General features: G+C 42.1%; 3 protein-coding genes across 9 annotated transcripts; 1 reads left to right on the forward strand and 2 right to left on the reverse strand.

The window, feature by feature from the left end:
- The first annotated feature begins 31 nt into the window (after window positions 1-31).
- LOC109470218 lies at window positions 32-1391 on the forward strand. 2 transcript variants are annotated; one of them, XM_019769060.1, is made up of 2 exons: window positions 32-684; window positions 923-1391. In XM_019769060.1, the coding sequence occupies exons 1-2, from the start codon at window positions 129-131 to the stop codon at window positions 1114-1116; spliced, it is 750 nt and encodes a 249-aa protein (XP_019624619.1). In that variant the 5' UTR covers window positions 32-128; the 3' UTR covers window positions 1117-1391. The 2 variants fall into 2 exon arrangements, with proteins under 2 accessions (XP_019624619.1, XP_019624620.1); XM_019769061.1 differs by having other exon boundaries at window positions 938-1391.
- Window positions 1392-1943: 552 nt separating this feature from the next.
- Window positions 1944-9966, reverse strand: LOC109470177 (probable ATP-dependent RNA helicase DHX58). Of its 2 annotated transcripts, none has more exons than XM_019768983.1 (12): window positions 9409-9966; window positions 8816-8872; window positions 8246-8539; window positions 7865-8056; window positions 7409-7526; window positions 6342-7261; window positions 6035-6160; window positions 5744-5863; window positions 5332-5535; window positions 4890-5043; window positions 4292-4509; window positions 1944-2319 (listed from the first exon to the last, which is right to left on the reverse strand). In XM_019768983.1, exons 1-12 carry the CDS (start codon window positions 9779-9781, stop codon window positions 2156-2158), a joined length of 2940 nt encoding a protein of 979 aa, XP_019624542.1. In that variant the 5' UTR covers window positions 9782-9966; the 3' UTR covers window positions 1944-2155. The 2 variants fall into 2 exon arrangements, 1 of the variants encoding a protein (XP_019624542.1); XR_002140235.1 differs by lacking the exon at window positions 1944-2319 and adding an exon at window positions 3016-3408 and having other exon boundaries at window positions 3833-4509; window positions 9409-9958.
- A 1567-nt stretch (window positions 9967-11533) lies between these two features.
- LOC109470202 (galectin-9-like) lies at window positions 11534-20917 on the reverse strand. 5 transcript variants are annotated; one of them, XM_019769029.1, is made up of 12 exons: window positions 20739-20917; window positions 19090-19178; window positions 18193-18231; window positions 17618-17828; window positions 17161-17280; window positions 16871-16918; window positions 14176-14243; window positions 14085-14121; window positions 13219-13310; window positions 12660-12837; window positions 12218-12373; window positions 11534-12012 (listed from the first exon to the last, which is right to left on the reverse strand). In XM_019769029.1, the coding sequence occupies exons 1-11, from the start codon at window positions 20784-20786 to the stop codon at window positions 12224-12226; spliced, it is 1080 nt and encodes a 359-aa protein (XP_019624588.1). In that variant the 5' UTR covers window positions 20787-20917; the 3' UTR covers window positions 11534-12012; window positions 12218-12223. The 5 variants fall into 5 exon arrangements, with proteins under 5 accessions (XP_019624588.1, XP_019624589.1, XP_019624587.1 ...); XM_019769030.1 differs by lacking the exon at window positions 18193-18231 and having other exon boundaries at window positions 17618-17831; XM_019769028.1 differs by lacking the exon at window positions 18193-18231 and having other exon boundaries at window positions 14085-14243; window positions 20739-20916.
- Window positions 20918-20965: the final 48 nt, after the last annotated feature.

Here is a 20965-nt window from a genome sequence, read left to right on the forward strand (position 1 = left end):
GCTTATTCCCTGTAGGTTTGGCGGTGTGAGGAAGCCGACAGTAGTTGTAACCAACATTTGTGACATTTCAACTCTCCTCTTGCTGTCAGAACATCCAGTTATCGGGTTACAAGTACTCGTCACATGAGATGGACACGGGACGTCACCTTGACTCCGAGTTAGATCTGGAGCCGTCGCCGTGCGTGTGCGCCCGTCCCGGCTCCAGTGTGCTGTGTGGCTGGTGCGATGAGAGGGGGAAGCGACGCCACCGACACTCCACTCGGAGGAAGAGTTCCGTCGCACCGAGACAAATGAGAAGACGTTCTGCCGCATACTCTCAAGGCGGGAGGCAGGAGCTGCCGCCTGGCTCAAAGCCGTTCGTGCATCACCAGGACACACATAAGTACATCGAGGAATACCGGGCCAGTCGGCAGGGTTCTGCTACGGAACTAGTGCGGGTCACTACGCCATCGGTGAGGATGAAACCCAGGGTGATAGAAGTGTGCAGGACTCCCAGGTCCGGATCCCGGGTAAAGAGGACGCAGTTTCTACCTCCGAACATCATTACATTTCAGGTGTTCTCCGAGGAACCCACGCCTTCCTCACCACAACTGTCTGTGCCAAGTCACGGCCAACACAATAAACACCCAATCAGGGAGGTCATACAGAAGACGGAAAGTTTTGCTAAGAGGAATTTTCCGAAAGGTAAGACCACAATTTAGGGCTTTAGTGCCCCCGTTATATATATAATCTATGCTTACCCGGATAAGTTGGATCATGGCGTTAGCTAGTGAGTCATGAATTGTTGAAGACGAATCCTGTGTGTGAAAGTTGTGAGAAAACTAAGTCTTTCCTGAGAGATGATTTAATCTGTGCACAAGTTCTCATTGGTAAATCCACCAGCGTTTCCACTCATCTCCCGTTCTGACCCTTTCTAACATAGGTATGCACTACGCAGGTGGGGAGCGGTTATCTGCCACACCCTCGTCCCGATCCCAGACCGCCAGAGCTTCTGGTCGCCAAAGCACCCAGAGCGAAGCTCCAAGTGACGTCATCTTCCCACCAAGATGGCGACCACAGTACCTGACTTTCAAGGACATATATTCCCTGACTGGCTGTAAGAGTGTTTATTACTGAGGAGGAAAGACACAAGGACAAACATAGAAATTTCCCATCTATTCAGTATGATAGTTCCTTACAATTGTTTTGCCATTTTGATACCAATGTTTATACAGATTTTTGTGAGTATTAATAAGAATCAGTGCAAAGCACTGCACTGCGAACTGATACGAAAACAACGTGCTGATTCAAATACACCAATGTAGTAAATTGCAGGTGCATGACAATTCAGATTATCTTTGTGATCCCTTTGAGAATAGAAGTGGAAAAAACACTATAAAACGCAATAAACAGACATTCTTGTCCCATAAATCTGGACCAAACCATGTGCGGTTTTTACTGTTGGGTACTTGAACGCTTTAAACGTGGATGGCCTATGTTTCACAGATGAAGTAATACAGTTATAGAACATCTGTAACCCCTATCTTGACTTCCATCCATCAAATCCACCAAACCTCCGTGAGAATCGAATGAAATATACTCGTACTTCCAAATTTCACCCCCAGGCATTTCCGCCTTACAAGCATCTTGAATATTTGGGCATTTACTTCCAGCAAGTATGTCTTAGATCGGGACATTTTACGGGTTACAAACACAAGAGCTAGTGACACTCATTTCGCATCCAATCAGTGAAAATTATTTTTTGTGTGTGTGCGAGTCGAATTTAACGCAAGAGAATCAAGCGCGACATTTACCCTATGTCGTCGCTAGGCCCATGTTGCCTGGGAGACCAGAATCCCAGCCGTCACGGGAACAGTACGCAGTGAAATGCAATCAGGAATACCGCCGGGTCTAACAAGGGAACAATCCACCTGTTGCGCTGCTATGTGCAGCCGTACGAATACTCTAATTGCAGTGTTTTGGCTCGCCATGGTGACTTTCAGACCTCCACTATGACGCCCCTGATCGGAGAGGGTACAGCACGAGTGATTGCCTTCTTAGCGAGCAGGGGTTTGATCTGCAGAATGTCTGAAGCATACTAAAGAAACTTTTGAATGGCAACACAAGGGTCGACCCTCTGTTTGATGGAAAAAGTCTGTCATCACGAACGGGCCACCTACATGGACGGCTTCGACACGGGAAACAGTGCCAGCGAGCAATGGGAATGTTTTTGCTGTCGTTCTGAAACGCGGTCACGTCTAGCAGGTTGGGCAGCAACGCCGTGTGTGAACAGGAATGGTTTTGATTCAGAAATAACAAAGGAGAAAGGTGTCGGAACAGCTACAGAGGGGCTGCAAAATCAGCTGTCCTTCAAATATCACGAAGAGTCGGCAAATTACATCAGAGAGTACCGTACAAAGAAGGAAACCAACAGGTCTTCATGGAAGGATTGGAGAGAGGCTTATCGAACGTTGCCGAAATTTGTTGTAGCCACACCCGTAATCATCTTTCCTTCTTCTTATGACGTCTTGAAGTTTGCCAACAGGCAACCACCGTCGTCAGATTTACCCACTAAAGGTACATAGACATTTTCATAACTCACTTTATCTGGAACTTTCTGTTGCTCTGAAACATATGATGCCATGTAAAAGGTTTTCACTTTCACAACCTTTTGATTGGATACTGAAGACTAAATATGTGTCCCTTTCAAGACAGTCTTCGGTTGATCCTATGCAAAATCATGTAATGTTGCTTTTCTATATCATTCCAACTGTTAGGAGCGAACTGCGAAGGCACCAGTTCCAACCAGACGCCTCACACTTTATCCAACATCCACCCGAAAAGAGGCGAGGTCACGGGTGAAACGGCGCCGCCAACACGTGTGCCTTCGCGAGCCACGAGGGCACGTAGGACGAAAAACAACTGCCAAGAAACGTTACCGCGTATCGGTATGGGCAGCAAACGAAGAACAATTACATCGAGTAACAGATGCAAAACTGAAACACAATCCTTATATACAGGGAACAAACAATCAGGTCAATCAGCCCTTTTGGGAGTCACTTGGACCCAGAAAGGATTTTAATGTTTTCCACGGATTTGTTTACAACCTGTAAAGTAGTATTATCAACTCAATATATGCTCAGAGCACTTTCATGCCAGAAATGTTAAGATCTCCATCTGGTTTACGCAAATTTACAGAACAAACAACATTCGACGACTTTATTTGAGGAGCAGTCAAACCGCATGTACATTCGTGAGACTAGGTGACTTATTAGTAATCTCATTTGGTATCAAATTGATCCTTCGGGACATATTACCTTGCTGTTAAGTACAATCGTTTCTTTTAAAAACCTATGATTTTATACACCAAAACATGTCAATGAATAGTCAATACATCCAGCAAAATGAATGATTAAATTGAATCAGTACCAAGTAGAGCTGTGTACCTAAACAAATTTTAGGTACAGGTACAGGTACACAGGTTTAGGTACAGGTCCGGACCTGAACCTGTACCTGAACAATTCGACCAATTTATATGCTCTTCTGAACTCCTTCAATAACAACAAAACATAAATAAACTTGATAGTTAAGGTTTATTCTTTGTTTATGGCGAATGCTCAGATAAAATATAGGCAAAACTAAGATGTTTTTGTTTTCATGAACACACTGTCCTTACACAGGCACCCATTGTTAACCAGCTATTTAAACATTTGAGGTCACAAATAGGCATAAAATTGGTGTGAAATTGTTTAGGTACAGTACCGGTACTGAGGGATTAGGTATTTTGGACCTGTACCTAATCAATTTTTCCGGTACAGTATCGGTACTGCGTACCGGTACACAGCTCTAGTACCAAGATGTTTCTTAATACAAGTAGCATAATTGGTTGATTTGAATATCTCCATAAAAGGTCATATGCGACCAGTAAAAGAATTTGGAAGGTGAGAAACTCCAATAGATGGTTTCCGAAGAAAACAGATCTATCACAAGTGTGCTGTATTATATAGCGTATAACACCCATGACAAGTTTAGACGACCGACATATCGTCCAGTTCAAACGGTACGTCTTTCCACTTCTTCTTAGTAACCATATCCCCACCGGGAAGGAAGATGTTAAAGCTGGCAATTTTCAGGCAGGGATAACCCTTGTAGGTGTTGCCAAAGTCGAAACCACATTTCTGGCAGTAGACTTTGTGGATCCCCAAATCTTTCTTCTTTTTGTCAGTGTGCTCCCTGAACTCTACTTTATCCCATTGGCGAGAGGGGTAGATATGGTTGTGACGATCTAACAACCTCAACTCGCTCCCGAAACAGATCATTTCGTCCTCAGGGCACCCCTTGCAGCAAAGCTTTATTTCAGAAGCCCTATACATCCCCTTTTTAATCTCCTGTTGCTTTCCCTTTTCTTCCCTATCTTTAACCATGTCTAGCTGCAGTTTCCTGACTTTCTGCTGGAGGTCGCCGCTGTGTAGTTGACGTTGGATATTCTTAATGGCCTTCTCGGAAACTCCCACTGTAAGGGCGTTCACCCTAAATAAAAATTTTGGCAGATTATCATATGGAACTGACATGTAAATTTGTTTCCAATTTATACACATGCCGCAGGTCATAGCTTAAGAACGAACAATCTCGTGTAGGTGAGATGTTTCATACGTGCAGCATTTTAGACAAACTTTCTCTGATAAATTTTCTTCAAACTTTACAATGATAAGTTGATGGTCATTTGTGCCTCTTTTTGCTATGCTATACTAGTTAGCGTCTAAATGTTGGAATTGCTCCTGTATAGTGCTATTAGAATTTAAATCACAAAATGTCCTCCTCTCTGTTTAAGAAATCAGACGATGAAGGATGACCCGGCCCACCTAAAGCATGTAGCATGTTACAAACGCTGATACGCATGCGTGTTTTACCTGTCTTTCTCAGCAATATGCAGGTCAGCAATCACAAGCTCCTTCCCCTCTGCCGCGCGTGCGCGTCCGCGTGCCTGGACCATGGCGATCTCATTGGTTGCATAGTTGTACTTGATGACCATGTTGCAGTCCCGGATGTCCAGACCTTCCTCAGCTGTAAACATTGGGTCAAATATATATAACATGAACCATCATGTACGTCAATATAACTTGAGTCTCAAACCTACAAGTATCAGTTATGTGTTCGACTACGATAAACTCCTGTTATAAATAAATGACAAAATAAATGACAATCTCAATTCACAAAATGAATAGTCTGCTAACCTAACATTTCAGAGTCGTTCAAAATCTTAAATGTCTTTACAAATATCCAAGACAAAAGATTGCACAGCTACCGACAACAAAGGCGAGAAAACAAATTTCAGAAAGGTTTTCATCTTACCTATACTTGTGGCGATGAGCAGCTTGTGGACCCCATCGTTGAACTTCTTGATGACGCCGACCTGCTGGCCGTGTGTCAGTCTGCCGACGTCCTCTCCGGACGATCCCGTCAGGACCCCGGGGTTCAGGAACCTGATTGCAGGTGTCTCCCGCACCCAGCTGGTCATGGCCTGGGTCAGGGCACGGGTCTTCACGAAGAGAATGCCTGATGGTGATAGGAAAGGAATTACAGTCTGCTGTTAAAATTGAGATGGAAGAAGAACAAAGTAATGTGTAATTTTAAAACAAAAACCAGTGTATGCTTTTACAGTAATCGTACTGTCATCAATTCAAATTTCTTTTATCTAGCAATCATTTTATTACAATTGATGATATGTATGATGTAATGTTACAATGGAAAATGTTTTACATACCTCTCAATTCATCCTCAAACTCTACTCTGGTCTTCAGAATTTCCTTCTCCAGTTCCACAAGTTTTGGGTTGGGGTAATTCTCCTCCTCCTGGCTGACTTCAAGAAGTTGCTTTCTTTTTGCTGTTTAAAAAAAAAGGAAACACTTATTACAACACCCCTAGTGACAGCTTTAATATCTATAAGTGGTAGAAAGAAAATGCAATTTCTGACCTACACGAACAATTGAACCAACTTTTTTTTATGTTAACACTATCAGTACAATTCTTTCATTCTATTCAAAGCGTTCCTAACCATTGAAGCGATCGAGCAGTTTCTTTTCCGCAGCTGAAATCCTGTGCCTTCCTTTCAGCTCATCATAGAAATCTGTCAGGATGCCCATAGCATCCTTCATACGTGCTGTGTTGTTCATCTGTAAGGCTGAAATAAAGAAACAATGTGCATTTGAAAGTTTATTTGAATTGTGACATTGTAGAACACACATCGCAGGCAAATAACATCTTGCTTTGTTGGCACGTGTTTTTGAACACAATACCATTACGTTAGGCAAGGACAAATCTCGACCTGTTTGCCCGGGCATATGTTTCCTACTCTTACTTACCCTTGTTGTAATTCAGCAGATGGTCACACTGTTGTACCACATCCGTGTTCCTCTCCTCTGTTGCCTGCTTCTTCACCAGGTCCACAGCAGACTGGTACTCCTGTACTCCCCTCAGCCCGCCGTACTGTAGCTGTAGGTCCCGCGGCAGCTGATCCTCGATCGCTTTCATCATCCCCTCCACTATGTCCCTGAAGGGGTCGTCTGGCCGGGAGCCGGTTACCAGTGTGTGCTTGCTCGGCGTGTTCACCTTCTCCTCCAACTCTTTGATGTTCTCTGGATCCTCCACCGTTTTGAAGACCGCTGCATCCAAGCTAGCGATGAGGACCTCCAGGTGCTTTTCAGCACCTGGAAGATCTGGCTTTCCTCCTGCGCCTGGACTCGCGGACAGGCCAACTATCTGAGGAAGGCTTGCCTGGGGGTCGTGTAGCTTGATCTTCAGATACTCCGCCATGATCTTGTTGTAGGGGGCATCCTTCCTAGTGTGGTGGCACTCGTCGAACACGATGAGGGAAAAGTCTGTGATGTTCACAGTCTTGTCGCGGAGCGCATTCAGCAGGATTTCTGGAGTTGCCACGGTGATGTCATTGGACTCCACGACATCCTCAAACGGCCTTTTTGTCACGTACGACCCGCTGCGCTTGCCTGTGCGGAAGAGCGGCAGGTACCTGCAGAAGGTCCTGTAGTGCTGGTCCAAGATGGTGACTTCTGGCGTGAGGACCAGGACTTTCGCAACGTTGACCTTTTGGGCGTCACGCTGAAAGAAGAGGCGCTTGTCCAGGTGCTGTTTGATGATGGACATGGCGACATGAGTCTTACCACTGCCGGTTGGAGCGCACACGATGGTGTTCTTCCCTTGGATCGCTGGTTCTGCCAACTCCTTTTGGTAGTTACGCAGAGTCAACGTTTCGTGTCGGCTCTCCCTGTAAAGTCAATATCTAGTGATTGGTCATTCAAGGAAGGTTGCAGTACTCACCTAGACAAGTCAATAATGTTTTCCTTGTTGTGCCATCTACAGATACAGTTATTTTTACACTTAATGTAGTTACTGAAAATGCATACATGTATACCTCGTTTCATTTGTAGCAGCTCTCGATGAAGCCGCGGGTGCGCAGTCTGCAACCACATCTGTGTCAAGCTCAGATCGCAGTTCCTTTGGATCAGTGCAGTCGTCTGTTTGTCCAGTCCCTGAAAGTTATTACATTTCCTTTTATTTTCCTTTTACTATAGACGTTGCAATTATCATTTAGTTCAGTTCTTAAACGAAACAGGTCAGCTGGGAGAAAGTGAATTTGAAGGACTTTGATAGCTTTAATGGTTTTGTCGATGAAAGTTAGACATCCAGGTAATACGATACGCCAAAAAGCAGTTACTCAAGCAACTGGATATGATTTTGAAAACGTCAGACGTTACTAGCTGATACCAGCTGAAACGTCTGACGTTTTCAAAATCATATCCAGTTGCTTGAGTAACTGCTTTTTGGCGTTTAATGGTTTTGTTTTCAGCATTCAAGCTCTAGCATTAACCTTGTTTTCCTTTAGGTACTTTCCCGGTGTCCCTGTCCAGGCCTTCCACGGTAAGTGTTTTCTCCCGTGTGCGATCAGCGCCGCGCGGTTCCTTGGGGCTAGTACCCCAGTCTTCTCCACTGTCCACACGCTTCGGCTCAGTCCAGTCTCCCGCAGCTGTACTTACGACGCGTTTATGTTCGGTCACTTCATCTGTAAGAAGCACAGAGCGGTTAACGAGATAAATGAATGTTGATTCATTCATGTGTAGTATATGCTTATATATATATAACATATATATATATATATTGGCAAATCTATATAAAAGAGCATGTAAAAGATATAAGAGGGATAAGAAGAAAAGATCTATCAACCAAAATATCTGACCCAAGAATATGGTACCTTCTTCTTCATACTGTTCCATGATGATGACGTCATCGTCGACCTGCCCCACCCTGGTGTCTCCTGGTTGGCCCGAGTACCCTCTGTCCTGGCACTCCTTCTCCGCCGTATAGTCCTGTTCCTCTGCCGTGTAGTCTTCATCCATGTCAGGTATTGTACCCTCGGATACCTGCATGGAGTTTTGATCCCCCACCACGACGTTTTTGCTGCCACTGACACTGACGTTAGTAGTCTTCACTGTGGTGTGGTAATTGTTGATGACCTGAAGTGTGATCGGTGAAGCTGTAGTACCACCTGTAGTCAGTGTTGGAGGTCATAATATCGAGGTTAGTCGGGGTAAAGCTCAGTTGGGTAAAAAGGCATCAGCAAGCGATTTCAAAGTATAGTTTCGCGACCTCATCGTACGTTCGCCAAATGATGTTAACCTTTACAACTGATGATATTACAGCAATGTATATTGTAGATATTGTAGTAAGATGGTGATTGTAGTAAACAACGGACCTCTTGGCACTAGGCATTAGGGTCTACGTGCGTGAAACAATCAGGAGTCATCCGTACGAACATACTCACCCCCGTGTTCGGGAGCCTGGTTGCTGGAGTCCGGCATATTTCGCCCGCTGGCCTGGGCTGGAAATTAGAAAGGTAATAAACAGTCTCGTTGGTTTCCCGGTATGAGTGGTTTGAAAGTTGTGTGGCTTTTCTGAAATTGAGTTGAATTTATACCCTTATAACACCAGAAACTGAAGCGGGGATCCCCATTAGAACCGAATGGGTATTTTGGCGCGTTAAGTTTCGATAACAAGCTTCGCTATTGGTTCGTGTAAGGCACGGGAAATCCCCTTCCCTATGACCTCATAATGGCCCCGGTTTCGGTGACGTACCCGAAACCAAGGAGGTTAAATACCTCCTTGCCGAAACTATCCAAACTTCATATTACAAAGGAAGACATTAGAGACTACTCAAATAAACGAATGAGTGTAGTGTCAAATACAATGCATCATATTTTATTCAATACCAATGCCAAAAATGCATGAGCAAGGAGCTCGAGGTTCAATGAAAACCTCCGTGACAACGTCATACTGACATGATTCTGTGTGTTGGCTTATGATTAGTTGTTGCACTCAGTGACTTCTACAGAACGACAGAGCGAAGAATCTTAATACCTTGTTGTCGTCTGTTGAAGTCACTTTCCAGTCTAGTAGCGACATCGCCAAGACCGATTTCTGGTTGTCGAAGAACCTTTGTCAGACCGTGAAAGACGGTTGGATTCGATGAGGCGAAGCGGACGATTGTATGCAATACCTCAACTTTGACATGGTTTTCTCCAGAACCACCCGCCCTCTTCTCCGTCTCCGATGCATCGAGAAGTTGTTTTTCCTCATCAGACGTCAAGATGTCTTGTAAGCGGGGCACCAACACGCCAGGATCGATCCTTTGGACAAGCTCTTCCCTCTGGTCACGTAGCACTTCCGCGCACGGGTTCGAGTCTTCGGGACTCTCCTCGCACCCGCTGACTTCCTGTCCACCTGTCGCCATCGCCACACATCAGCCTACCCTCAGCTTCAACTTGGAGAACTCAGTTTCATGCCAAATTAATGATGCATGTCGTATAAAGTCAGTTTTCGAGGAATAAAACGCCACATAACTTATTGCAGCGTTGTTAATGTGTACTTTACACACGGGACTTTCCAGACGGTAGGTCCGAGAGCGAGGCGCTAACCTTCCACCTTTACACGTCATGGTACCTGTCATGGCGCAGCGGGAGGGCTGGAAAGTACCGTGTCGTCACGGACAGATATAGCGTTACATGCATGGGGAAAACCACCTGTTGTAAATTCAGTTCCAATTCATCCGCTCAGATTGGATAACGATCTGCTTGGTTACACAAATGGATATAAAGATGCCATTGTGGAAAGGCAAAACGTTCCAACAATTGCAAGCACACTCCACATTTACACACGTGGTAGGGCTGGTATTGTGTGCCTTATTCACCCACATTTTATACGATTTACTGAGATCGTGCAATTATATAGTATCTAGACTCTGTAAATGCAATTAGCTTAATTGCATGATTTTGCAAATAAAAATTGTAATATATAAATAGCAAGATCTACTCTAATTGCTAATTTCATTAATGCAATAAAACAATAAACACAGTGAAACAGATTATCATTGGTCCCTTTAATAGTTGAAGAGTGAGTGAAATCTAATATTCTCCAGATATGTTTATATAATTTGAAAGCCAGCTTATCTCCTGCCTGCCTGCCTTACAATTATCTCACAATAGAAAATATATATTTGGTGAAATATATAATCATGCTTTGATAGTGCATTGTATTTGTGCAATGAAAAACATTAAAAATTAAGAATTTCAGTCTCATTGCCATTCAGTATGATAAATCTCACATAGCAATCTCCCTCTTTTGTGTACAAATTACATTCATGGTGCGAACATAAATCATATTTTGGCACTTTTTATATTTCAGTCCACACTATGGTATGGATGAAATATATTGTGTTCTCTGATGTTTCTTCTTCTCCTCCTTCTCCTTCTCCTGCCACACAGTCAGAGGGATTCAACTCCGCCATCATTCAGCCAAATGACTTGAAATTTGGCATGGAGGTAGAGTGGGCCAATACCCCCAGGCGTTTTTTTCATTTTTTTGATACATGCCTTTGAAAAATTTTTATGAAGGTTTTTTGGGGCATTTTTCGCCAAAAAATGGATTTTTGGATCCTGAGCCCTGGTTTTACAACCAAATGATCTGAAATTCGGTATAAGGGTACCTTGAACATGTGTCTACAGAATAGCAGTCACATATTTGGCATACACCACTTCCAAATGACTCATTTGAGGGACTTAAATGGCTATTTTCAGCAAAAAAAGGGCCAAAAGTGCTATACCCGTTCCATGTTCTATCTAAAGAATGGCCGGTTCCATCCATGGAACACGTGTTCCATTGGGGTTACCTGAGGTCACATTGCACCTAAGTGGTGCGTAATGACTCACACATTCAATTTTATGTGCCTAAGACCTTCAAAATGTATCAAATCTCATCATTGTTAGTTTTTGCATACCTGTAATAAGATTAGTAAAGCTTTCGAGATTCAAAGTATTTGTTGTTGCATCTTTGTTCTCATATAGCTACTGTTTAATTCATTTATTTGAGAACCTTTGCCAGTTTTGCACTGGGGTAAGTTTGGAATAGTCCACTTTTGCGTGGGAGGGAGATGGACTGAAATATGCTGTATTTGCTCCCAAGCAAATTTCGGCCTTTCTAGTTAACAATTCTTTTTCTTAACAAATTCATCAGAACCTCAAATCCTTCACTATATGTTATTGAGGTTCTGAATCTGCAGAGTAAACTGTAACTAGTTATATGTCAGCATTTGAATTCCTATACTGGCTTTTGTCCTGGTTAATATGATAAAATCATTAAGAGTCTCATATAATCTTATCATTTCTCTTATGTTGTCACCTTAAATTCATGTTTGATCTGGACAAAAAACATATTTGTCCACTAGACTTCTACTTATGCTAATTTTCTCCTGATACAAATTGATAATGAACTATTACTGCAGAAACTACAGAAATACTGCAGAGATTTAAAACTGAGAATTAGTGCCATTGACCATCTAATTTTCACTGCTCATCATCCTAGACCTGCACCTGACAGGAGATGTAGCCATTGATCTTCTAGCCAACAGAGCCCTGATATCCAGTAAGGCAAGTGGTGTATGCTGGAGGTGTATTGCTCTGTGCACTCCTACGGGAAGATAATTGATAGGACAGTTATTGACATGGGACCAAATAGTCACACAATTGGCTTGTCTAATCCAAAAAAAGATTTGAATTATTCTAGTCATACCAGGAGGTGAGCATGGAATTGCAGAGATGAGCGATAAAATCTGGGGGTACAGGAAAGTCTATGGCAGACTGTGTTTTAATAGTTCTTCATTATTCATACTCACCACTTCTTATGTGAAGCGGATCTGCTGCAGGCTAACCTTGCCTTCAACAACCAGTGTGTCCACACGGGTCAGGGGCTGGATGCGATGGCGGAACTCGGTGAAGTGCTGGCCATTCACAGCAACCTTGAAGCTGTCCTGCTGACACAGCACCATCAACTGGAAGAGGAATGTATGACATGTACATCAAAGTTTTATCATAGACAGAGAAGAAGGAGGCACAGGATGACAGTTCATGTACCTCATTGATTAAAACAGGCTAATTACAAAGAAACCATTTTAATTAGATTTAATACTTCTAACTGGTCAGGGACAAGCCAATCACAAAGCTACATTTTGAAGGATAAATTTGGTTTGGAACAGGAAAATGACAAAGCTCCGATTATAAGGGTGAAAGTTTGAGCTTCTGGCCAATCACAAAGTTTGGGAGCTGTTTCTGGTTTACCTCAAACGGCTGGCCTGGCATGAAGGGGAAGTAGGGCGTGTCCTTTTCCTCCCCGCCCCACCCGTTGTTGATGAGGGAGTTGCGGACCACGGCACGGGCAGCAAACCTGGGGTTGAACTGCAGGGCGATGTCAGCACGTGGAGCGGTACTGGCACCACACTGCAGGTTGAAGTGGAACCTGGGGGAAAGAATTGGCCATTTAATGAAACACCAGAGTTGGTCTGTAGAAACTGGCCTGAAGAAGTAGCATTCGTATCATAGGTGACAGCTAAAATGCCACTTTCAAAGCCTTTCAACCTTCAACAGCTGGTTGTCTATCTTGTAGGCAAAAGTTGGCTAGAAATGCAGATCATCTGGTGTAATTCAAGAGTTTTGGTCATAGGTCATACAGTCACATTTTATTCTGCACTAAACCAAGCAACTGTCAAAGTATGTTTAACATCAGGCAGAAAATTATTACATGCACATCAAAAGACACCCCGATTCTGGGTTGATGATTTGAAAGTTGAATCTTGTTGATGTATGATGATTTCAAAGTAAATGAGCAAGTTGGACCCACCTGTCAGGTGCACCAGGGTGGACCGTACCATTGATGATCACCATCCTGCCAGGGTACATCCCTCCGGCAATGGATCCAATGTACGGCACTTGCTGAAACACAAACATCACACATCAGTACATGCAAGGACATACATATACACTACTTCAACACTGCTACTTCTATTCAGTGGTATAACAGATTTAAGTGGTGAGAAAGAAAAGTGATCCATGACCATGTTTCCAGTGCATGCCAGTCTAAGTGGTTGTTTCTCGAATATTTGTGTGTGAGAGAGATGGTGCAGTATTAGTTTCACTTTCTTCTGATCTTGGCTGTCTTCATAATCTTGAATGCCAATCCTTGATTTCAAGTAACTAGGGTCCACAGTGTTTATATTCTCCAACAGCCACATGCACTACAGAAGCAACAGACACCATGCATGATGTGTTAGATATTAGTAAACTAAGTCTATACTGTAATGAATCCTTATACATGTACTCCCATCTGTTATGAGCTACTTAGTGTCATGGCTGCTGCTCTATGAGACCTGTATTCCAATGGCCATCAAATGTGGCTTTTGCAAGATGCCAGCTGTCATTATTTTCATAACTCTGACCAATGTTTGCTATGTCCTAAATGTGGATGCAAAAGTGAGGCACAATGATCTGCTGACAGCTACCTTTTTTGATTATCATAGGGTAGGTACTCAGAGAATAGTTAGTGGGCAAGCTATGCATGTGATACGGGTAGAATAGGCTTATTTACCATATCTCCTCATTAATGTAAGTCTCAAACAAGCCATTCTGTCATGCAGAAGCCTCAAGCACTCTCTAAGACTATAACCCTAACACCCTACTCTACACACACAACACTCATAGTTCACAAACCAAGGCGTGGGGTCCGCTGCTGGGGTGTGCACCAGGGCGTGCCATTGGCGCAGGGGGTACCATTGGTGCAGGGGGTGCCATTGGCCCAGGGGGTGCCATTGGCCCAGGGGGTACCATTGGTGCAGGGGGGGCTGCTAAACTGCCTGGTACTTGTGGAAACTGTGAAGATCAATTGATTATAACAGTCAATCACCACCAATCAACGAGGGCATCAAATGGACAGGAGAGCTGATTCCCTGTAATCAATTATGGACCACTGATATGTAGGAACAAGGACGTTCTATCAGAATGTCCTTGGTAGGAAGCAACATATTTCTTATTTCAGTACATTTAGTTCATCATTCTGTCATCACAGCACCACAGCATTGTAATTGTTCTATCCTTAACCCCACAGGTCTTACAGCTGTACTCTGGGTTGGTCTGCTGATTTTTCACCGTGGTCAGCAACATTCCGAGAACCCAGACCTTCCCAAATCCATGTCTTTCTCCTACTTTTCAGCAAACTTTTTGATTTCTACAGCCAGCAGTGGATCTCCCTCGTACTAGTGACTTGTATTCAAAGGAAAATTAAAAGTGATACTTTTTCAAGATTGAGAAAAAATTAGTCTTGAATATATATTTGGCTAATCCTTTTTTTTGGCAAAACAGAAGATTTTAGAGAATTGAGAATCAAAAGAATGTGTATATTTCCTAAAACAATGACTTACATAATCATCAAGGAAAACATGTTGTGCGATAATAGTGCTTTATTTGACAGTTTATACATTACATGTCAAACAGTGTGAGATTCTATGATGATTTTCAAGTTAGGTCTCCCAAAGATGTTTGAAGACTGATACAAAATTGTAATATATCATAATTGAATATTGATTTTAAAAAAGTTAATTGTGGACATGATCTCAGCATATGTGAAGTGTACATAATGCACATTTTTTACCTCAACTAAGCACTACCAATATTGTAACTTATTACTGTTATAACAGTTGCATTAAGTACCATGCCTGACAGTACACATTCATGGGCATAACAAATCAGGAGGTAGAGATGCCCTGTGGCCCTGATTCTTCTTTCCTACTTCTCAATAGCAAGTTCCTTCTTTGGTTTTGATTTCTACCAATTTTACAGCAAGTAGTTGTTTTATTAGCGCATTAATGCCTTGCATACTTGTACACATCTTCTTCTTGACTTGAGTAAATTTTCCTGCTGAGATACTCACTACAAGCTGAATGTCAGTGCAAAAGTATAAAATGATACGTATAGGGTTCAACTAAAATGACAACTCCTGCTTAGCTATCACAACAGTTGTGCTACAGTACTAGTTCATGCAATACAATAGTTTATTGATTAACTCTCAGGTAACTGGCATGTTCATATCATTCTCTAAGCAGCAACAAGGCTAAATTGCAGGCACAAAACAGTACCTGTTAATCAAACCAGATAACATAACTAGTCAACTAAGATACTAGTACAATAGTTATGACAAATTTTCTTCTTATTTATTTAATTACAAAGTCCTAATAGATGCTAAAAGGCATCAATGACTACATACATAACACAGAGACTAAAGATACCCTACAGAATCAAACATAATCAAAGTCTTTCAGCCACAACTTGTTTTTGGAGCAGTTAGACTGGAGGAGGGTATCTTTCATCTCCCACGGGAGGGGGGTAGTCACCCACTGGAGGGGGGTAGTCACCCACTGGAGGGGGGTAGTCACCAAACATTGGTGGTGCATATGCTGGGTCATCCTGGAAGTAAATGTTGGACATGCAAAATATAAGAACATGAAGAAGAACAGTTGTTTGTCAGCAAACAGTTGTTTACAATTATGATTATTCCTGACAGACTGCTTTGATGAAAAGTCATGTGATATAGGCCATATATACATTGATTGGTCCTGAACATAAAGTTAATACAACATATGGCAAAATGAAAATATGACTGAAAACCTACTTTTGACCTTAAAGACTTGCCATTATGATAACAGACAGCTAACTATTGCTACAGTGTTTTACCTCAAAAATAAACACAAACAAACAAAACTCACCATAGATGTAGGATGAAAAATGAAAATGGTCCATGCTGAAGGTGTGATGAACATTGCCATGCACAGTTCCAATGTTGGCCAATCAAAATGCTCCACACTTTTGTATGGCATACACATCCATTGTCAAATCACATAACAAAAATCACACAAGATATCATACAAAATGGACAAAAAACAGCTTTTTACCTTTTCCCCTATCAAGGGTATGTCAAGCAAACCTTTCAAAAATATACGGTGCATTACTCTATGATTCTAATTATGAACAACTTTTCCCTACAAGTCATGCACTTGTTCATGGCCATAACAAGACTGGGCATTCTCAGGAGACATGGATTAAGAGAAATAGTTTTATTGAGTGTATTTTGTGGATTACGAATAAATAACAGACTCTGAGGCTAACAAGACTTCATTTTCAATCATATCACAAAAAACACAACACTGCAGTGTATAGTCAAACTTTATAATATCACAGTTGATAAGATTTAGATATTGACATGTTTATTATTATCTGATAAATGAATTTCTTTCAAATGCTATCTTGCAGTATACTGAAAGTCACATTTAATGTAGCCACAACCATATAGGAAACTGATTCATGTAAAGTTTTACATTCTGCAAATTAAAACTCCAATATGGCCAAGTTGTGGGGGCTAGGAGAGCAAATGTCACAGGTAAATGACTGTGCATACTGAAGGCTAAAAGGCTGCTGCAGAGTCAGTAGGAGATACATGTACTTACAGGGTTGAAGACTGGAGCTCCTCCTTTCTGGGCCTGGGGGGCACCCGGCTGGAAACAATACATCTCAGGTTTAGATTTCATTTTACTGACATCAGAATGGTTTTTAAAACAATGTCAACAGACTGTATCAAAAGTTAATAAAGAAATACCAATGTCGCATAAAACAAAGCAAATCTTGCACAGCAAAAGGTCACATATCAAAATCACAGAATGATGATTGTAATTATTCCACAGAATGGCTCCACCCTTGAGGCAAAACTAAAGTCAAGTTAAATGTCGTTAGTTCTTACCATGCCTGAGTCAAAGCGGATGGCCTGGATCTGTACCTTCCCATCGATAGCCAGCGTGTTGACCCGCTGGAACGGGATGCGGTGGCGGAACTCGATGAAGTGTTGGCCATTCACTGCGACCTGCAGTCAGAAGTGAAGAATGAGGAACAGGTGTATCATAATACTACAGGCTTAGTTTCACTACCCTCTCATGCCCTCTCTGCCGTGACTGCAGTACCTGGTAACAGCTGATCCACATCAGCAAAATTTCAAACAGAGAGAAAAGCTGCCACCAAGGCAAAGAGTAGGGCAAGGAAAGCTCGTCAACAAAAGAACTGAATGCACTACTAGTAGTAGACTTGCCATACTCTGTGAGTTGGCTGTTCACACATACCATATCATCATCACCTGTCAGATACATTCACTTTCTAGTGTTCCTGTATAAAATCATAGATGTTGTCTGCCATTGAGTGGCTACCTTGAACTTGTCTGGCTCGGTGAGGATGATCATCTCAAAGTTCTGCCCCATGGCAAAGGGGAAAGGTCCGTGCTGCTTCTCCTCGCCGCCCCAGGCCTGGTTCTGCAGACAGTTCCGCACCACGACGCCCGCCATCACCCGCGGGTTGAAGTGCATGGCGATGTCGGCACGGGGCTGGGTGCTGGCACCACACTGCAGGTTCACATGGAACCTGCCACAGGGAAACACACAGGAACAGTCAGACAGAAATAATGTCATCTGGTGAGGATTTCACTGACAATTACCAATTACATGTATTTGTAGTTGCTGATACAAGGTAATCTATTCAGTGTCTGACCATCTTAGAATTGGGGGTACATTGATACACTATACAAGTATAGTGCTGCAATTGGTGGCAAAAAGGAACATTTCAAAATAGGAATTCCTGGAGAGTTTGTAAGAGTACCCATATGTAAAGTCAGGTATGCTTTAAAGTTTTATAGAACTAGCATCACATTTTTGATATCTTTAATTTTCTTTGAAACCACCATCACCAGCAGCGTATCACCCAAACTGTGTGATGTTGCATATCATACCCACACTCTTCATAAGTTATACCAAGCCATCCACGTTTTCTATGGGAATACAAAAACTTCATGTACAGTTGGTTTGTAATACAATCATGCATAAATCATGACTCACAACACAAATAGAAAATGACACCTACAGTAATGAATGACACTGGCATGGGGGAAAAACTTTCATCTGACTACAGTACTATACCTTGTCATTTTAATAACAACACTCTGCAGGAATTTGTGACAGTTGGCTTATACATGTATTTCAGAAGAAGTAAGAATAGCAAGAGAGACAGAAATGAACCTGATTTGAAGACTGATTTTTTGCATCTTTATTACTGGATGGAATGACTTTATATAATTAGGCAGAAAATTATAAGGGACGAAGCATTTACACCAAAACTGGCACAAAAGAAGGAATTTGGAAATTGCTAAACTGAAGTTCATATCATGGTACAGATCTGCATACAAAATGTTTTGAAAGTAATCCACTGTGTAAACACATCTCATGCACTGTACCTGTTTATAGAAAAGGAGTTAACTTACTTGCTGGTAAAGTGACAGGGAATAAAGGGAAACAGAACAGCACAAGGTGGAACATGGGGAAAAAGAAGAAGTGTCAAATAAAAGGGGAACACAACACAATGGCTATATCATGTGTAAGTTGAGCTCAAATTTAATTTGGTGTCCAAGACAATAGACAAGGACTGACAACAAAGTGGATAAATGGATGAGAAATGACTATATCCTACAAACAAAATGGGTGGAAACACAGAAATCAGGTAAGATACAGACTTGGGGGTCTCTATTTTACACAGCAAACATACCAGGTGCACAATGGACATATATTTTCAGCTAGTATACTGTTATTTTGTCCACTACAGTGTAACATCCCACCCATCACCCAGTACCCACCTGTCGGCACCAGGTATCACAAACCCCTGGATAGTGATCATCTTCCCAGGCTGCAGTCCTCCCTGGATCTCTCCAATGTACGGGATTCCCTGGATAAGACCACAAAATTGTACATTTTGTACTGTTGATAGAGCCTGGACCTTTAGGTTAATATACTTGGATAGACAAAGTGTTCAGCCACAGCATACATGTAAACTGCTGACCAACCAGAGAACTTATTAGGGGTGTATAAGAGATTGTTTCAGTTTCTAAGAAAAATGAAAACTTATATGTTAAATCCCCATCCCTTGAGCACATCTGTGTATTTAAAATTGTATTGATTACTGCTTGAACCAATTCCAAAAGGACTTTAACAAGTATACATGACTGGGTGACTTTCCCTGTATCAGCAAGTTTCAGCACATTGTCACATGTCCATGTGTAACCTGGCATCAGTTCTACAGTTCTGTTGAACCATGGTCTATCAGCCATATTCCACTGGACAAATTTCAACCCTTTTTGCTTTTAGATATTCTTGATGATTACTCAGGTCATTTGGAGTCCTGTGGATATCCAATCTTTTTGCATTACAGTAGCCTATAGCTAAGTTCCAACCTTTTTTTACAGCACTACACCTGCACAAGGCAGATCTTCTGTAAATACATATGTCCAAAATATGAAATAATTACTTGAGGCTTAATCTCAGCTTCTAGTTCTCAACATTAGACTAAAAGCGTTACATATCTGAATAATCTTAATTGAATAAATGTTAACTCTCCAACTTTAAATAAAACTGTAATGGTTAACGTATCGTGTGAACATGAGGGTAAAGTCCAGGCCCAGCCCTTGCTGCCTGAGTGTCCCTCCCTTTTTGGTCGAACATGCACCATCCAGAACTGAACTGAAATTCGAGAGCCTCCGAATGTGGCCCTGTGAAAACGTTTCTATTATGTTGTGCTCTGCTTTGCACATCATCAGGCTGTTAATTCTAAATGGAGTTTTAATCAATTTTGGCGTGGATGTTTAAATGCCAGTGTATACATTGGAAACCTGGCAACACAGTGCCAAACTTGTAATGCCACGTGTAATATATTCTCGTTATGCCTCCTCGCATAATAACAACTCATGGCAATGAACAGACTAACTTTCTGGATATATCTTTCAAGGAGATGATTTTCATGTCAGTTGCATAATGTTGGGACAAAATTTATCAATTGCAAACTGGTCACTTCTACCATTTTCCCTAACGTTACATGTTACCTTGTTCAAAGTAACAACATACATTTGTATATTAAATGCCCCACCCCAGCATCCTCCTTTAATACTGTAACCAGTGTTAATAAAGTCAAGATCAATATTAGCTGCAAGCATTGGCAATTTGTGGGAGAGGTTAAATGCTTACAATGCATTAATGTGATGAAATCATAATAAATTTGCCCAAGGAGCTTTGCCATAGTCATAAAGGCTCTGCAGTCTTCAAAATGTGTAACATATTAACGTTACATCACAACTATGCTATATCACTGCTACGTTTTAAGTTAACTATACAACAATACTAAGGAAAAACCAAGGTATAACGTTACCAGAATACGTTATATGTAACGTTACCGTTAGCTGGCCTTATAGCTATGTCCCATGGTACCAGCTGGAGTTACCAAAAATTAACCTACCGGGTTCACAACTGGGGCCTGCATTCCTCCAAAACCAGGGTACGCCATCTTGAGAGGTTCTGGGTCGTTAGGGCGAGAAGAAGGCACTGAAGCAGAAGACGGCGTCTGGCGATCCACACACGGAGAGCGAAACTACCTCTTCTGGTGGACTTTCGGGGCGAAGCGGAAGTCACGAGCAGCTGAGTCAAGACGGGGGCGTAGTCAATGAACCCTGGTGAGGCGGGGCT

Source organism: Branchiostoma belcheri, unplaced genomic scaffold, assembly GCF_001625305.1.
Source record: "Branchiostoma belcheri isolate BF01 breed outbred unplaced genomic scaffold, Haploidv18h27 scaffold22, whole genome shotgun sequence".
Taxonomy (NCBI): domain Eukaryota; kingdom Metazoa; phylum Chordata; class Leptocardii; order Amphioxiformes; family Branchiostomatidae; genus Branchiostoma; species Branchiostoma belcheri.